Genomic DNA, 18,861 nt, shown 5'->3' on the forward strand with positions numbered 1-18,861 from the left:
CTTCTTCACCCCCGTTACTCATCTTTTGGATAGAGGCATCAAGGGGGATGGGAAGCATCTAATCGACTAGTGTATCAACTATCCGATAAGCTTTTGCTTATCAGATGGTCAACTAGTTGACTGGTTGCTTACATGCCTACCCTTCTCTGAACCTTTTATAATGCCAATATATCTTTCTTGAGATGAGACGACCACATCTGTATGTAGTATTTAGGATGTGGGCGTACCATAGATCATACAGAGGCAATAAGATATTCCCTGTCTTCTTCTCTATCCCTTTAATTACTCCTAAAATGTTTGCTTTTTTGACTGCCGCTGCACACTGAGTGAATGTTTTCAGAGAACTATCCACAATGATTCCAAGATCTCTCTCTTGAGAAGTTGTAGCTAAATTAATCCCCTTCATTTTGTATGTATAGTTGGGATTATTTATCCAATGTGCGTTACTTTACATTTATCAACATTAAATTTCATTTGCCATTTTGTTGCCCAGTCACTTAGTTTGTTGAGATCTTTTTGAAGCTCTTCACAGTCTGCTTTGGTCTTAACTATCTTGAGACGTTTAGTATCATCTGCAAATTTTGCCATCTCACTGTTTACTCCTTTCTCCAGATCATTTATAAATAGGTTGAATAGGATTATTCCTAGTGCAGACCCTTGGCAGACACCATTAATTACCTTTCTCCATTCTGAAAACTTACCATTTATTCCTATCCTTTGTTTCCTGTCTTTTAACCAGTTATCAATCCATGAGAGGACGTTTCCTCTTAACCCATGACAATTTACTTTACTTAAGAGTCTTTCGTAAGGAACCTTGTCAAAGGCTTTCTGGGAAAATAAGTACACTATATCCACTGGATCCCTCTTGTCCACATGCTTGTTGTCTCGCTCAAAGAACTCTAGTAGATTAGTAAGGCATGATTTCCCTTTATAGAAACGATGTTGATTTTCCCCCCAATAAATTATGTCCATCTATGTATCTGATAGTTTTATTTTTCACTATAGTTTCAACTAATTTGCCCAATACTGACATTACACTTACCAGGCTGTAATTGCCAGGATCAACTCTGGAGCCTCTTTTAAATATTGGTGTCACATTAGCTATTTTTCAGTCATTAGGTACAGAAGCTGATTTATAGGATAAGTTATAAACCACAGTTAATAGTTCCACAATTTCCCATTTGAGTTCTTTCAGAACTCTTGGATGAATGCCATCTGGTCCCGGTGACTTGTTTCTGGTCTCTAAGGAGTTTCCTGCACACCAGACCAAATATGGCAGATGTAATCTGCCTTGGACTCGTGAGGCTCATGCTCTGGGGTTAAAAACAGCCATGTAGACATTTGGGCTCAGGTTGGTCTCTGAGATCCTCTCTTCATCATGTTTTACAGCCCAGACTCCAGAGTCTGCGCCCCAGTCTGAGCTGTTCTGAGCCCTGCAGCACAAGTCCTAAGTCTGTTGACTCAAACTCTGAAGACTTGTTGCTGGTGGTCTTTTTTTACTGCACAGATATACTCTTAGATCAGGGGTGAGCAAAAGGGCCTCTGCGGGCCGAATCTAGAACGCCAAGTGGGTGGATCCGGCCTGCAGAGGCTCTGTTGCTCCCCCACCCCAGGCTAATTAGGTAGGGGTAGGGGAGTGTCCGAGAAGGGCAGAGAAGGCTGCGACAGAAGAGAGAAGGCTTCGGGTGCTCCCCCACCCTCAGGCCTTAATTGGCCTGGGGAGCGCATGAGGCCTCCTCCTGCCCTGCCAGAAGCACGTGGTACTTTGAAGCGCTGCGTGCTGCTCGCAGGACAGGGGAGAGAGAGAAGGAGGCTTTGGGTGCTCCCTCGCCCCGAGTCTAACCAGGGTCTGGGGGCGGGGGAGCTGCGTGAAGCTTCCTTCGCCCTGCCCCAGCCCTGCAAGGAAGCTTCCTGTGATCCTCTGCCCCAAGGTCCTGATTGGCCTGGGAATGGGGGAGCATGCCACGCCTCTTCCAGGGCATGGGTGCTCCCATACCCCATGAAAACTCATGATACCATCTACATGTTTTGTTAGTCTATAAAGTGCTACCAGACCATTTGTTGTTTTATAAGCTTATCCTGTACAGACTAACTTGGCTACCCCCTGAAGCTTTTTAAGTAACTCTTATCCAGTACACATTAACATCTATCCTGTTTCACCTAAACATGAAGGTGGCATTTGACAACTGCTTAACAGGTCCATGGTAGAAAAATCAAAAACTTCCCCTACCACAACCAACAACACGTTTCTTCCTGCCAGGGAATTTGTTACAGGATTACATGCTAGTCAGATGAGTTTTTGCTCTTACCCATATATGAAAGTTCCTCCTCTCCCGTTCCTATGTAATCTGAAATGTGCTTTTTGAGACTACATCTTAAACAGAGGAATAAACAATGGATACGGAAAAAGAATCAAATAATGCTCATAGTTAATCATATTCTCCAGACGATGCTACAAAAGAAAGTCCTTTGAAGGAGACTAGCTCAGTCTTTCAATTATACTGGGGAGGAAACTGTGTGGGATATAATATAAAATTAAATATAGCAAAAAAGGCCTCTCTTACCAAGTCTCCTGGCTTTACGGAAACTGCCACCACTGTTCCTGGCATCGGTGATCTCAAAATACTTGTTGTATCCTCCTCTGTTTTCTCTGGCATGTACTTACTCAACTCTGCAGCAAGCTTGGTCAGTATTCGTAACTTGTACTTAAAAAGACAAAAAAAAAGTTATAAAATATTTAATCCCATGCAAATTCTTTGTAACGATCTAAAAGACTTACACTGTATGATTACTTAGAGTATATTTTGTACATGGACACATCATCTATATTGTATGGAACTGTCTAAAGTTTGAAATTGGTATCACAATTTTCACTACTTGAGTAACAGGAAAAAAATAATATTGGACAATCCAAGATAGCAGCAGTGAGTAAATAAAAGAGCAATATCAGCTTAAAACTCAGGTTAAAATATTTTTCCAAAAGGGAAAAAAAAATGAATTTAAAAACTATTTTTTTAAAAGATCAATATCTTTTTTCTCACAAAATCCTACTCTGAGGGTATGTCTAGACTACTTCATATGCCATTTTTATTTTAATGAAGCAGGGGATATTTAAATCCCTGCTTCATTGACTATGTCGGGTAGTCTAATTTACATGCCTCTGTCGGCAGAGGCATGTAGCCTAGACATACTCTGAGTTACCCTGGTTTGGGGCTGCAGTAATTAAACAGAATATTTTCAGATACACACCAGTGTAAGTGAGCAGAATTGGATCTTAACCCAGAGTTATTAATGCCTCCTTAGATTATTAACAGTGAATGAATTTTAAACATTACTTTACTTTGAACTATTCATTCAGCTTTTGCAGTCAAAACTAATCAGACTATTTCCATACTACCATGTACAAGCACAGTGATGCATCCAAGACATGGAAATTCCTTATTTGTAATTCTGTGTGAAGTAAAAAAGAATGGAACCCCTAGTATAATGGTGATGTGCCATGTACAATCTGAACTATTCTGTCTAATTTAAAAAGAAAAGAAATACTTCTATTATGTGTTATAAATTATAAAACAAAACACCAGGGCCAGAACTAGCATCCCTTTAAACTATAGCTTTCTGACACTATGTACATGTGTATGCCAGTTTTCCTTTTTCCTTTAGTTCTTAGAAACTTGTGCTAGACAGTTCATTTGAATTTGAGTTTTTTCTTCAGTCTGTGAAGAAATTGCATGTAGAAATCCAGTAGATGGCAGCAGGTCTCTGTGACAAAAGCCTTTATCTCCCAGTATCAAGTGAGTGAAGAACAGCTTTCTCTTCATTAATATTTTTTTAAAGGTTTCAGTAATAAGTATTGTAGGTGAAGTTCATAAAATTCAAATTTGTATTTTGATAAGGTAAGTTGAACACCTCACTTTTTAAAAGTATATTGTCTACTGAAATAGTTAACCAGTGTTTTGTTAAATGGAGTCTTTCTACTTATTTTTACACAAAATGACACAGAGGAAGGCAAAGGAGAGTCTAACTTCTGCTTCTATAGGGAGTAAAATAGAATACTCAGACGAGACAACTTTAAACTAATTAAATGCAGTGGAAATCTTTAAAAAACAGCTCTCTGAAAATATACATTGTTTGCTTTTAAGAGAGGGTTATAATCCTTCACAAGTGCTGCACGGATACATGGAACATGTGCAGTAAAAAGTGTATGTGGTTAGAAAATGTTTTGAATTGATCAGAAATGAGATATAATTCATATCAAACAAATAAAACCTCTAAACTGAGTCATGTGCCACAACAATGACCAAAGCCATACACACCATATGGAGATTTTCGGACTCTCCCCCAAATATGTAGACTTCGGATATGACTGATGCTGCACATATGAGCCAGTACCACTTTGTATACAAAAAGCTACTTTAACTCAAAGCCTACTGCTGGCACCATGATGTCAATTAGTATGTGGAGTGAACATTTTCAAAAACAACATAAGGTAAGATTTTTGCTTTTCTGCACAAATGACTAAATTGAATGCAGTACGCCGCTTGCCACGTCCCTTTCAAAAAAAAATTGTGCGTGTGCATGTATGCGCAATTGTGGGGGATGGGAGAAGATGCCTAGAGGAGATTTGATAGCATAAGTTGCAAACTGAATTGCGACAATGTGACAGGTCAAATAATAACATCTTATGCATGTTTCTTTACTCTTGAGTGTGTATGTTGCAATCAAGACATACAAGTGTCTGCCAGTTTCTGAAGGATATGATCCTTAAGTGAAATTACAGTGCAAATAAAAGCTTTTTGCTCCTATTTAAATTCATCTGAGTCATAAGTGGTGGGGGAAAAATGCTAGCAGAGTGCATTCTGCTGTCAATCTAATAAACATTCTGTACAGAGGGACTATTTATTAGAGATAAATTATACTTAAAAGTCCTTCATTAAATCTATGGGGGGGAATATAATTACATCAAATTGCACAGTTTCAGTATCCATGGTTAGTGTCTGCTTTGTACTCATAGTTTGAAAATAATAATAAAAAAACTAGGTCTTAGAAGAAAACAAAAATAAGTTAGCTGTCTGGTTTGCACTACTGTATGGTTTTACATAGATACAGTTTTCAAATGTCATACTTAGCCTCCACTTGTTTTTTAAAAAAGTCTTAGAGGTTTTTAAAGTGTTATACAGATCAATTCTTCTGGGCTGCCCAACCTCAAAATTTAAACATCAAGTGCTCGAAAAAAAAATCTGCTTTAATTCTAAGGAACAAGCCATGTTACAACAGATCACTGAGGCTCCAATACTTGAAGTAGTTCCCCATCCATATAAAAACCTGCAGGAGGGAGTGGGGAGGGCAGATGGAGAGAGTGTCATCCTGGATGTTACACTTTAAAGCTCAATTTTCCATACCACAGTATAGTATTCCTACCAACCAAATACTCAGGCTTTACTATATTTATAATTTTCATAACTTTTACATTCCTTTCTCTGCAGGATTCCTGCTTTGCTTGGAATGAGATGTGAGAGTCACTAAACTAACAGCTTTCAAATGCAGGTCTTTGTTATTGATGAGTTGTTTCTTTTCCTTTTGTATTTGTTTATTGTTCTTTAGTCTGGTGTGGGAATAAGAGAGCTATTATAATCAAAAAGTACAAAATAACAACAGTAAACTTCTCAGGAAAGGCCTTTTTTGGTGCAATTGGCTAACAAATGAACTTTCAGAATATAAAAAAGACAAAGCACCAGAGAGAAGGTTCTTTTTTTAACGTTATCTTTGATGTATTTCTACTTTCTGCTGGACCCCACTAAATCCTCACATAAACACTCCTTTGTAAAGCTATCTGTTAGTTATCAGATACTATATTTCAGAGAGCAGGTCAGTAGCACTTGATCCTAACTGAGACATAAACTTGTGGCTAGATGAGAACTGCAAAGGCCTTAGGAAGACCAAAATAAATCAAACAATGTCTACAAATGCTTCTAACACAAAGACAATTAAGAACATACCAGACTCTACATCACAAAATACATACTGTTGCATTTTGCTTAATTAAATTAAAATTCTAACATCTGAAGTGGAAGTTTCCAGATGTTTTAAGTTGTTTTCTTGGGGGGAGTGGGTGGGAGAGGGATGATGGGGAGAATGAGGAACGCTGCAAAGGCTAGATTACAAGTGAAGACCATAAAGTTTCCATTGGTCTAACCCAGAAGAAACATCTACTGAAGTTATAAGCAACTTGTCAGTGGACTCTAGCAGCAGTGAAATCTGCCATTGACCAGATATGAACTCATCAGTAGGCATCTCTGGTCAATGCTCCACTCTGCAGGGTTTCAGAGGGTAAGTCTACCAGCCAAAGTAATGTTAATAAAAAAAGTACCTGACTGGAGCCATGCAGCCCAATTGGATAGAAAACAGGCATTTCTTTTTCACAGGATTATTGAAGGCCACCACCAGTAAACAAAAACTGTGGTAGGGAAGGGCGATGTTAGCTAATACTTTGTAACACCATGCTGGCCTACGTCTCTTGGCAAATGAATTTTATAGTAATGCAAACCCACCTCTTACAACTAAGTCTTTGAGAAAAAGGGCATAACAACAGATGTGCAGAAATAAAGGTACAAAAGGCAATAAATTGAAATCTGTATATATTTATCATAAATCTAGTGTATAAATCTCGTAAGTAAAATAAGCGGTAAAAAGAGAAAGAAAAAATGTAAGCAACCAACTGTGGATATAAAGAGGTCATAAGCACATGTCTAAAATACATTTCCACTTCAAGAAAAACTCAGTAGCCGAGAAAGCATGACATCATATAATCTGCTGCAAGTATGATGCTCAAGCTGTATCCTGTTATATCTTGTTTTAATTAATTAAATATGATCTTCCCTACATACTTTAATCTCATGTTCTCATGACTTGTACTCACTCAAACTCCATTGGATATTTTATAGAGCAATCTAACACACTATTATACATATGTAACTTAGGTAACTTATTTGGATTGCTGACCAGAAACAGATTTAATAGAATGCTTATCATTATATTCAGTCATGTTTTTAAAACCTGTCATTTCTCTGGTAGGAAGAATAAAAATTGTAAATTGCTCAGCTTCCATCAAATAAATTGCCCATTGTGATTCTTGATTATTTTCAGTAAAATAACTATGCTGCATACAGTAGAATAATGTCCATTTCTGAATAGGCTGCATTAGTTAGCTAATTTCCCTTTAACCCTCTTAGTATGCTTCCTTGTGTCACAAGTCATTTAACAGGTGTCAATTGATCATCAGGAACTCATGAGTAACACATTTTCAGTGATCATTCAAGTCAATAATAAGCAATGTTTAATGCTGAACTGCTATCAGCAGAGTGTCTTTTTTGTTAATTTCTCTTTACATTCCAAAGCAGTGACCACATCCTTGTTTATATTTTTGCCATGACAAATAAATAGGAAAGCTTGTGTATTTATTCCATACTACTTAAAGATGGCAGTTATCTTCTCTTAGAGACATGGACATCTTAACTCAACAAGGAGATTTAAAGTAAGTCTCAGATTAGTGAGATTTTGAGCCCTGGTTGTTCTGGAGCCAATTTACTACCCCACTGTGGTAGTCAGAACTAATATTAAGATCTCCTCACAAACAACTACATCCCTAATATAGTGTAGGAGTAAACACTGCACGTGCTAGAAAATGACAGTCAAAATAGCCATAAAAACCATGAGCCTTTTAAAAGCAGCCAAGAAGGGGGAGGGGAGAAGGAGAAAATCACCATCATACAGTACAGTCTACATAGTCCAGCAGCAAAAACTTAATTAGAATTGCAATTCAGTCATGCTTCCCACTTCCAATTCATTGTGTGATACATAATTAACACTCTAAAAAAAACTAACAAGGGTTAAAGCCATGCAAAATACATTCCCTTCACTTTAGGCTAAGGCTAAATAGTCAGTATCAAAAACATACAGAATTAAAGCTTGTAGATGTCCTTCTCTTGAAGTTACAACCCAGACGAACAAGGTGAAATGAACAGATAGCAGTTAGAAGGCTCTGTGAGCCACAGAGCTTTGTACATCTGCAGTCACTGGAGCAGCCTGTTAGCATAATGCTTTGACAACTCCATCAGCGCAGTCTCAAGGTAGCTGTCAATCAGGATGCATCATTTAATACAACAGCACTCTGAGGATTTTCTCCTACAACCCACATGACAGCATATCTACAGCTCTATTTATATCAGCGCCCAGTTGTGTTTGCAATGGTGTTGTAATTAGAAAAGATGCAACAGGCAGCAATATTATTCAGATTTCCATTTTGCCATAGTGCCATGTAAAGTGCGATCTTGCTTTACAGAGTCATGCTAAATGACAAAAGCGCTATTTTCTTTAGTCTCTGTGCTCAGACAGCACTTCATTTGCAGCTATCTATAATTAGATTAATGGTGTAGTGCAGTACAAAGAAGGCCCACTTCACATCAGATAGCATATGAATTAGGACAAACACTTATTTCAATTCAAGGCAGAGAAAGCAGTGACTGGGGTATTTAGCATACCCTTTATGGTGGAATGAGATGTTAATTGTGTACCATTACCTCTAAACTGCTTGCTTGTTGTATAAATCACTGTGCTAATTGATGCAGAGATAGAAACGTAGCCACAGGCAAGAAAGCAAGGGAATGAGAGCTGAAGATGGTGGATAAAGGATTATCGAGTAAAACCATATGGAGATGAGGTTTCTTTGAAACCTGCCCATGAGCAGTACTTCTTAAATTGGGGAGGGGGAGTGGAGTGTTGTATTGATGGTTAGGGGAAAAATAATTTTTACATCATGATTTCGAAGCAGACTCTACAATGAAGTGTTTGAGCTTAAACAGAAAACTAAAAAATAAACAGAAAACTAAAAAATAGGTGTAATGAATATTGACACATGCTTCTAAAGAAAACTATTTGGGAAAGAATGACTTGTGAATACTAACAACATGAAGAAGTGGGCTGTGTCCTCGAAAGATGTACATGTTTTGTTAGTCTTTAAAGAGCTACCAGACTACTTGTTGTTTTTTAAGTTTATCCTGTACAGACTAAGGTGGCTACCTCCTGAAGCTTTTGAACATTCTCTTTGGAAGCCTGAATTAATAGGTAACACTTGCAAACTATCCACAGCAGATGTTTTGCTGATCCTCCCACAGAACAGAAATACAATTTTTTCCATCATACAAAAGTTTGTTTAAAAAATAAAATCCTAGTTGTTGCTGATTAGTTAAGAGACCACTAGATGGTAAGAAGATGGAAGCTACCATAATATACTGTATATCAGAATCTGGGAATCATAGAACACCAGAACTGGAGGGGACCTCAACGAGTCCAGTTCCCTGCCCTCTCAGGAGGACCAAGCACTGTCTAGATCAGTGTTTCCAAATTGGTGCTTGCGAAAACAAGGGTTCTGTGAAGAGCCAGCACTCTCCCTCCCCCTCTTAAACAGATAGAGCCGTAGTGGGAATCGCTGCGCCGGGGCTCTTTTTTTTTCCCCTCTACGAAATGAAGTGAGCGCTTTTTATTTTTTAAGGCAACCCTAGGGGTTCCATGGACAAATAAACTTGGGAAACACTGGTGTAGATCATCCCTGATAGATGTCTATCCAACCTGCTCTTAAATATCTCCAGTGATGAATCCACAACCTCCCTAGGCAATTTATTTCAGTGTTTAACCACCTTGTCAGTTAGGAAGTTTTTCCTAATGTCCAACCTAAACCTCCCTTGCTGCAATTTAAGCCCATTGCTTCTTTTCTTATCATCAGAGGCCAAGGAGAACAATTTTTCTCCCTCCTCTGTGTGACTCCCTTTTAGATACTTGAAAACCACTATCATGTCCCCTCAGTCTCTTTTCTAAACTAAACAAGCCCAGTTCTTTCAGTCTTCCCTCGTAGGTCATGTTCTCTAGACCTTTAATCATTCTTGTTGTTCTTCTCTGGACCTTCTCCAATTTCTCCACATCTTTCCTGCAATGTGGTACCCAGAACTGGACACCATACTCCAACTGAGGCCTAATTAGCGCAGAGTAGAGCGGAAGAATGACTTCTTGTGTTTTGCTGCATCCCAGAAACAGGCTTTTTTTTTTTTTTTTTTTTTTTTTTTTTTTTGCAAGTGTCACACTGCTGACTCATATTTAGCTTCTGGTCCACTATGACCCCTAGATCCCTTTCTGTAGTACTCCTTCCTAGACAATCACTTCCTATTCTGTATATGTGAAACAGATTGTTCCTTTCTAAGTGGAGTACTTTGCATTTGTCTTTATTAAACTTCATCCTATTTACCTCAGACCATTTCTCCATTTTGTCCAGATCATTTTGAATTATGACCCTACCATCCAAAGCACTTGCAACACGTCCCAGCTTGGTATCATCTGCAAACTTAATAATTAAACTCTCTATGGCAGAGATAGGCAACTTTTCTGAAGTGGCGTGCCAAGATGTAACCTTCCTGCTCTGGCATATGCCTCACTCCAGGGAGAGGGGGAGGAGCTCTCTCCACCCTATGCCCTATGGACCACCTAGGTCAGTGCAAACCTTTCTGTGGACTACCAGTTGCCAAAGGAAATTCAGCAGTAATGACATAATTGTGCCCGAGCCATTTTGCTAGTGCTGCAGCTGCAGAGAACAGTTTAATTTAAATTATTAAACAGATTAAGTGTTTTAACTCTCTCGTTAGTTTATAAAACCTTATTTTAAATAAAGTGAAATATTATGTCCAACATAAAAGGTTTCAATGTTTTCTTTATTTATGGCAGGGGTCTTCTTAAAACCACTGAGTGGAGCATAGGTCATCTACAAGTCTCCACTTCACTCTGTCTTGAGACAAAACTTCTAGCTGACTCCAGAAGTACCCCAGTTGTTGTCCTTCAATCTCAGTAGATCTTCTCCATGTTGTTCAAGGTCTTCCTCGTTTGCAGTTTCCTTGTGGGATCCATGTGAGAGCTTGACAGACTATAGTTGTAGGTTTCTTTGTAGATGTTTCTGTAACTTTTTTTTATGGCAGGGGTGGGGAACCTTTTTTGGGTCAAGGGTTACTGATCCACAGAAAAATCAATTGGGGATCACACAAGCGAGAAGCAAAAAAAGCCTCTGAAAACCCCCAACTCTTGCTGATGTGGCCCCCAACTGAGACACCTCACTCCTGGGGGTGAGGGGAAGGGATCGGTGTAGCTAGACAGGAACCCCCTTTGTAACATCCATTTTTGCTTGCTTGGAGCATACAGGGCACACAGAGCAGAAGGCCCAGGCTGCTGTGACTGTGAATGGCTGTAAACAGAGATATGCCAATTGCTGACCAAGAGGCTGCTAAGGAGTGTCTTTGACTTAACCCATATTGATATGAACACACAGCCATCCGCGGGGGGAGGAATCTCTCGCCTAGTAAAAAAGAATATCCGGCACTCCTAATTTAGCTATCTTCCTCTCTTGCAAGTGTAAATTAACTTGAAACTTGCTTGTAAGAACTGGCGCTACAAAACGGACCCGTACAATTTAGCCTCTTAGATAAGAAAGAGGATACGGGCCCCCAGGTATAAAGATGGGTCCAGCAGCACATTTACTTTGAGTGTCAAACTAACATCTATCTGCTGGTTGGGTTAGGTGTTTGATCTCCCGAGGTTCCAGAGGGGACGCCCACCTCGTATTCGTCTTTCCTAGGAATTGAGAGACCGGCCCTGACCTGACACGCTGGAGTTGAGAGGCACAGAAAGGGGTAAAAATTGTACCTAGATGTGAGACAGCTGATAACGAGATACACACTTATCAGTCTATGGGTCCGATTCACCCGAATGCCCCATTTCATTTGTACCTCGCTGTGGGAAACACAGGGATGTCCTATGCCTTATGGCAAAAAGTAGAAACAGTACCCCGCCGTCCCATACAGGTTAGCTCGAAGTTATGGCAGGGGTCACAGTTAAATTACTTGTCTTATGAAAAGTGCTTCTAACAGCCTACACAGCACTAAAAGAAACAGAAAAGCTAACCCAAGCTCAAGCCATAACACTTCACACTCCTCTCCCAATTATTAAGCCCATATTAGAGGAAAAGGAGTTGCCACCAGGAATAGCCCAAAAGAAAATGACTGTCCAAAGATGAGCACTCTATTTACACCACAGACTTTGCTGCAGCACAGATGTTATGAAAACCCTATACTGAGAAATTTAAAATTAGTAATAGCTGACTGCAATAAACAGTCAGATTTACCTATTAAAAGGAATCAGAAGGTGTGAGGGACTAATTAAAAAGCTCCCCCTCCTTACCAAATTAATAGTAGATAAACCTGTATCATAAGAGGAAAAAGCATGTGAAAGGAGAAAGCAAAAAGTTTAGAGCCCTATGGGCATAGTTAAAGAAATTAAGTGATTGTTGTAATATGTGAAGGGAAACCTGCTTTAAAAATAACACCTCGTTTCTTTGCAGTCTCTTTCTTAAGCACTGTGCAAACCATCTAGGCAAAGAAACAATCAAATGTAAACATTTGTCTACAGACACTTTTGTTAAATCTGCAAGAAAAATTAGGTATTCTACTGAAACTTAATTGGTTAACTGCATAAAAAAATGAGCTCTATATATTGTAACTTTACTTTGTAGGTTTCAAATGAACTAGTTTTATTTTGTTTTAGATAATGTCCTCTTGCTTAAAATTGCAAACAGACAAGGCACAAATTAGTGCTTCTGTTAGGCATTCAACTTTCAAGGTTAAATTTGCTCTCTGAGAAAACCAAGTTATTGTTTTAAGAATCCAAACTCTGAAACTTCACTGTGTCTCTGTTCAAGGCTGAGTTTATAACACTTTTAGCTTGCTCTCAGATCCAAGGTTGTAAGTGAGTGCAGACTGCCTTTCTGTTCTGAAGAACTGTGAAACCAACTGTCCCTCATAAGTAAGCCTGTAACATTGTACATATGATTCTTTTTAGGAAAAATAAAAGCTTTTTGCTTGCAGGAACAGTAACTGGCCAACCAACACCTTGTGCTAAGGAAAAGCATTATAGCCTCACACATTAAGCCTGATCTGTGGTACAAGAGGGAAACTGAGGCATACCACTGTTGGGGAAGGCTTACAACTCAAAGGTAATTTGAGAGAGTAGAAGGTCAGAAGCGCCCTTGGTCTCGGAAAGTTGTAGCTCACTCGCCCATAGAAGTGTTAAGGAACTAGTTGTAACAGGTTCCCCTAACAGATCTTAGGCAGTATTTTAAGTTATAATAGGCCACCCCGATGGGGGTAGAGATGTTTTCTTGTCTTTCAGATCATCAGAAAGCGCTGGTGCCAGCTGAAGAAACAACAACAACAAAAAAACCATGGTTCTGTGTCATGACAAAATAAGTTTGTGTTTTGTCCAAGTTTGTCTTGTGTGTCTTAATTGTAATACGTATTGCAAATATTGTTGTGTGTAAGATATTGTTTTAATGAAAGGATAATTTGAGTAAAGCAGAAGCATGAATTTAAACCAACAAAATTAATAATTGAGACCAATTAATTAACAACTCTAAATTCAGTGTAAAGGATGATAGTTTAATAATTGTTTAAGCTAGAAGAATGTTAACAATGTCTCCACAGGTAAATAAAGAAGAAACTAGAAAGAAGCAAGGAGTGCATCACATGAACAGAAAGACTGGGAGTGGGGTACCAGCCCTCTCCCCCACCGGATTAGTTTTGCTTTAATAGCTCTGAGGAGCCAGAGATAATAAGAAATCTATAAGAAATAACACAGGCAAGTGGGACATCAGCATATTTAAGTAAAGATGCCCACAACAATAAAAAAACTAGTAACCTCACCATTGCAATAACAGCTACTTGCCCTGCTACTCATTGGTGCCTGATGCCTTAAAAAGCCTCAAGAATTATAGAATTGCATGAGTTATCAATTAAACATCTGTGAACCATGCTTGGTCCTATAAGAAAAACAGTGACTCTAGTCAACGTAACCTCCTTCAAGTCACATACATAAGAAAAATACACGCTAATAGCAATGGGGAATACACGGCCTTGGGCCGCCCCTCATTCACACAGAATCATTTTGTTTATTGTAACAACATGAACACTACAAGGACAAAGAATACACAGTCCTCTGAGTTAAAGTTTGTATGGAATATTATAGGAAAAAAGCTAAACACTAACATTAGGCTACTGAAGTTAGACCTACTGACTCCCACTGGGGCTTACCACTTAAAGCCCAGACAAAGGTAACCCGAGGCATGGTTGTCATTTGTTAAACAATGGCCATTGCTAACTTGCCCTCATTTAGATATTATTAACCAGGACCTTGAAGACAAAATAGAGCCTCTCAATTGTGCATTATGCCCTGAACAGACACCTGTCCCAGAACCAGGACAACTGTCACTAGTCCTTACCTTGGTGATCTTCCATACTGGTATAGACTAAGTTTTAGGGCTTCCCATAGGCCAAATTTACTTTTCTGGGGTTCCAGAGTTAGTGGATTTTGTGGACTCCTTTAGGCTCTGGGGTGGGAACAAAAATTAGGGGTTCAATGTGTAGGACAGGGCTGCCAGCAAGTGGGATGGTGTGCAGGATCTGGACGGGAGCTGGGGTGCAGAACAAGGTGAGGAGGGCAGGGCCTGGAAGGGAGTTTGGCGGCAGGAGAGGGTGTGGAGAGGGGTACGAGAGGGAGTCTGAGGGTGAGAGGGGGTGGGGGGAGTAATGCAGAAAAGGTGAAAGGGTGAGAATGCAGCCAAATAGCTAGTTGGGGAAGGAGGTAAAGAAGTGGGGAGTAAAGGAAAGTGCAGCTTCTGCAAAGTAAAATTATATGCCCCCTCACATCTTCCCTCTGCTCCAGCCTCGATCCACTCACCCCCATGATCCCCTTAGCACTCTATGTCCCTCAGTGCAATCCCTGCCCCTCCCATCCTGACCCCGCAGCTTCCTTCACCCCCTTCCTGCTCCTACATCCCTGTGCCTCCAGCACACTCACTGGCATGGCAGCAGCGCTGGGGCAAGGAGAAACAGGGGAGAGACTCTTCCCTGCCTGGCCTAGCACTTGGGCTGCAGCTCTGGGCCTGGGCCAGGCAGAGCCTGGGGCTGCCCAGGGCTGGCTCCACCTCAGCCAGGCACAGAGGGGTGCTGGGAAAGGGGCTATCTGAACCCGCTATCTGAACAGCTGGCGGCTCCCTCTAGGCACCTGTGCCTCTGGCAGTGGGAGGAGACGTTGTGTGCTGCCCCTCAGGAGCAACAGCTGGTGGCTGACTTTAAGTGCTGAGCCCCTTGCAGGTCAGGAGGAGACCTCATGCGTTCCCCCGACTCCTACACCCTGAGTGGCCTGGGGTAGGGGGGAGCGTGCAAGTCTCCTTTTACCCTGCCCCTGTCCTTCAAGGTGTGTGCGATGCTTAGAAGTGCCGCACCCCTCTCAGGGGAGGAAGAGATTTCACTTGCTCCCTCCACCCCCAGACCGTGATTGGCCTGGGAGTAGGAAGAGTGGCAGGGCCTTCATGGATCAGATGAACTTATTTGGCAGGCTGGTTGCAGCCCAAGGAGTCCCTTTTGTCCACCCTGGTCTATGTATACCATGTCCACCGCTCCTCCCTTATCCACAAGACTTGATATTTTCTGGAATCTCTCCCAGCTTCCATGATTTTCCAAAGATGATAGCTAAAGGCTCAGATACCTCCTCTATCTGCTCCTCGAGTATTTTAGGAAGCACTTCATCAGGACATTGTGACTCGAAGACATCTAACTTTTCTAAATAATTTTTAACTTGTTTTTTTTTTATTTTAACTTCTAACCCTACCCCATTTCCACTAGTAATCACTATGGTAGGCGTCCCATCACCATCAAACTCATTGGTTAAAACCAAAACAAGGTCATTAAGCATCTCTGTCATTTCAAGTTTCCTGTTGTTGTTTCTCCCTCCTCACTGAACAATGGGCCTACCCTGTCCTTGGTCTTCCTCTTGTTTCTAATATATTTGTAGAATGTCTTCTTACTACCCTTCACGTGTCTAGCTAGATTGAGCTCGTATTGTGCCTTTCCCTTTCTAATCTTGCCCCTGTTAGTTGCTTATATTCATCCTTTATAATTTGACTTAATTTCCGCTTTTTATATGATTCCTTTTTGATTTTTAAATCATGTAAGATCTCCTGGTTGATCCAAAGTAGTCTCCAGCAGTTTTCCCTCTAAGCAGCACAGCTTCACAGGTGATTAATCTGCCCCACCCAGTCAGTCCCGTTCCATGTAGGGGGCCCTCTGCCTCTGACTGGGTGGAGCGGATTAATCACCTGTGAAGCTGTGCTGCCACACAGTTTAGAGTGAGCAATGGTCTCCAGCATATGTTACAATATTCAGTTCAATTAATATCTATATTTATATCTATAAAGGACAAAATCTTTGGGAATTCCTCTCCCCATGTGACAGGGAAGCCACCTTGAAATTAATACTCTTGGCAAAATGAAAACACACACTTACAACTTGCAATCACAAATGCAAGAACATTAATTGGCAACACAGTGTTCCTTTTGTGGTATGGAAAAAGTGCTTGAAAAGAATGCTCTGTTATTTTTCTTAATTTTTGTATAATCCATTTTGGTATCATAGTGTTTCAGTGATATTCTTTCTTTATAAGTTGTTGGCATTCTGGCAGCAAGCAACTTAACAGAAAAAAATCAGGAGGAACTGGGTGATCAGTGTCCCTCGAAGGCAACAAGACCATTATAAAAGAGAAGCTGACTACTGAGCCTTCCAACATTTCATGTTTCAGAAAACTCTGCCACCTAAAAGGCACATTCAGGATTCTGGTCAGCAACTTTTCTTATCAGTGGTGTATGCTGCTTCTTTTATTAAGATCTGCCTGGCAGAGCGTACTCCTTGCTTTTGAAGTACCAAGACTCTACTTTATAAACAAGAAACTTATGACAAAATTCTGTTTTTATCTAGCAATACAGCAGTGGGGGGATAAGAATTATCTTCACATTGTTGTCACCCATGAAATAACTGTTGTCAATTGTTACCACACTTCTCCCATTTCACGTGTAGGGAAATAGGTTAGTATCTTGGAGACTGTAGCAAGAAAATCTGGGTGAATGCTGACTATGAATGGCAACCCAACATACTGCCAATATCAGACTATAAGCAATGCAGAGATATACTATTTCAATTACCTCTACTCCATTGTGTCTGATTCAATTCTGCATAATAGGGAAAAGGGAACTCATTATCTCTAGTAGTAGCTTCAGAAAAATTCTATTGTTTCATTTCCCAAAGCAACACACACACGCAAATAGACACATACACATGTAGCATTTTTACAGGTTTATAATAAAGCAGTGATAACTTGAAAATTACAGTAAACTTCCAATAATCTGGCACTTTTAGGACTCAGGGGGTGCCGGATGATCAGATATGCAGGACTATCGGAAGGGGGGGGCGATGAGCGGTCTGGGGTGGAGGTGGGGAGATGCGCTCCTTGGCGCTGTGGGACCAACCTGGCAGCACCCCAGCTACTGTGCCCCAGGTGTCCCTAAGTCAGCCGCTGCTGAAACTGACCAGCGGCTGACTCGGGGAAGCCGGGGGCAGCGCTTCCCCGAGTCAGCCACTGGTCAGTTTCAGTAGCGGCTGAATTGGAGAATCCGGGGACAGAGCAGCTCCAATTATCCGGTTGCCTGGAGCGCTTCCGGGTTCCAGATGGTGCCAGACCATCAGGAGTGCCAGACCATTGTATGCCGGACCACTGGAGTTTTACTGTAGTAGTTTGCTGAAAATTCTATCACTTGGAAGTTAACGTAGTTATCAAAAAATTGTCTATTGGCTGAAAAGTCAGTTGTTTGATTAATTTCAAGATATCCTATGTAATGTGTTACAGCTTATATTAAATTATACCAAGTATAGTTTGATAACAGGAAAGAAATCCCCTACTTCATCAAACGTGGCCCTCAGTTTCAAAAGTTTAGCTTTTGGGCACTAGACTAATAAAGGCTGTGGATAATCCTCTTTTATCAGTGAAGTTTACAACTGTAAGGAAACTTTAGCTATATCTAATCTAGACAACCAAAGGGACCTATGAAATGGAAACAAAGGGAAGCAAACAACAAAAAACCCTGTGTTGACTACATTGAAATAACACCTCTCTAGTATGCAGGTAGCTGCCATAAATGGAAATGCACTGAGGAAAAGAGCTGTGAAGCTGTGTAACAGCCCTGTTCCTAATCATTAATCACTTTTTAGACCATTTAAACTAGCCCGTTACAGCCTGCAGCAAAATGCCAACACTCCTATCACTTGCATGTCAGCAGTGCTAGTGTTAACAGGAGAAAATATATGGTTTCTACTGTTGTGCCCCAGTCCCCCAGCATTTTGCAACCTTTAATTGAAAAAGGCAGTTAAACACAAGGTAAATCATTCAGTTAGCTTAGCTGTTTAATAACATATAATTGATAATGTCAATATGTTACAGTGATCTAATGCATCACTTTCATCACCCTTGCTCACATTTATAGGCAAATCCATACTGAAAACATTTAATTTTACACCTGTCATTTAACTAAAAGCCCAATGAGAGCTGCCTCATAATGGAAACAGTCAAGTGACCTGTTGTGTGGGCAGAATTGGATTCCCAACACACCATTTTCTAATGTGGAAGAGCAGATTAGTTATGTTATCAATAGACTGTTTCTTGTTCTCATCACACCAGAAATTCCTTTTGTGACTGTTTCCGTATCTCGGATAGGGCTTTTGAGAAGGACTTGGGAAAACCCTATAAGTGTTAAGCAGTAACTCAGATTTGAAGTCTGATCTTGATCCTGCTAACACTAACACGCATGCTTAACTTCACACATATGAACCACCCATGAAGGGCACTGGGATTACTCACATCTATACAATTAGTCATAGACGAGTTTGC

General features: G+C 40.4%; 1 protein-coding gene across 2 annotated transcripts in view; it reads right to left on the bottom strand.

Moving 5' to 3' along the window:
- Window positions 1-18,861, bottom strand: part of PCCA (propionyl-CoA carboxylase subunit alpha) — a 476,944-nt gene that overhangs the window by 16,718 nt on the left and 441,365 nt on the right. For both annotated transcript variants that reach the window (XM_075918750.1, XM_075918752.1), the window contains one exon: window positions 2,565-2,705. In XM_075918750.1, the coding sequence (XP_075774865.1) occupies window positions 2,565-2,705 (141 nt within the window). The remainder of the gene's footprint in view (window positions 1-2,564; window positions 2,706-18,861) is intronic.

Source organism: Pelodiscus sinensis, chromosome 1 (assembly GCF_049634645.1).
Source record: "Pelodiscus sinensis isolate JC-2024 chromosome 1, ASM4963464v1, whole genome shotgun sequence".
NCBI lineage: Eukaryota > Metazoa > Chordata > Testudines > Trionychidae > Pelodiscus > Pelodiscus sinensis.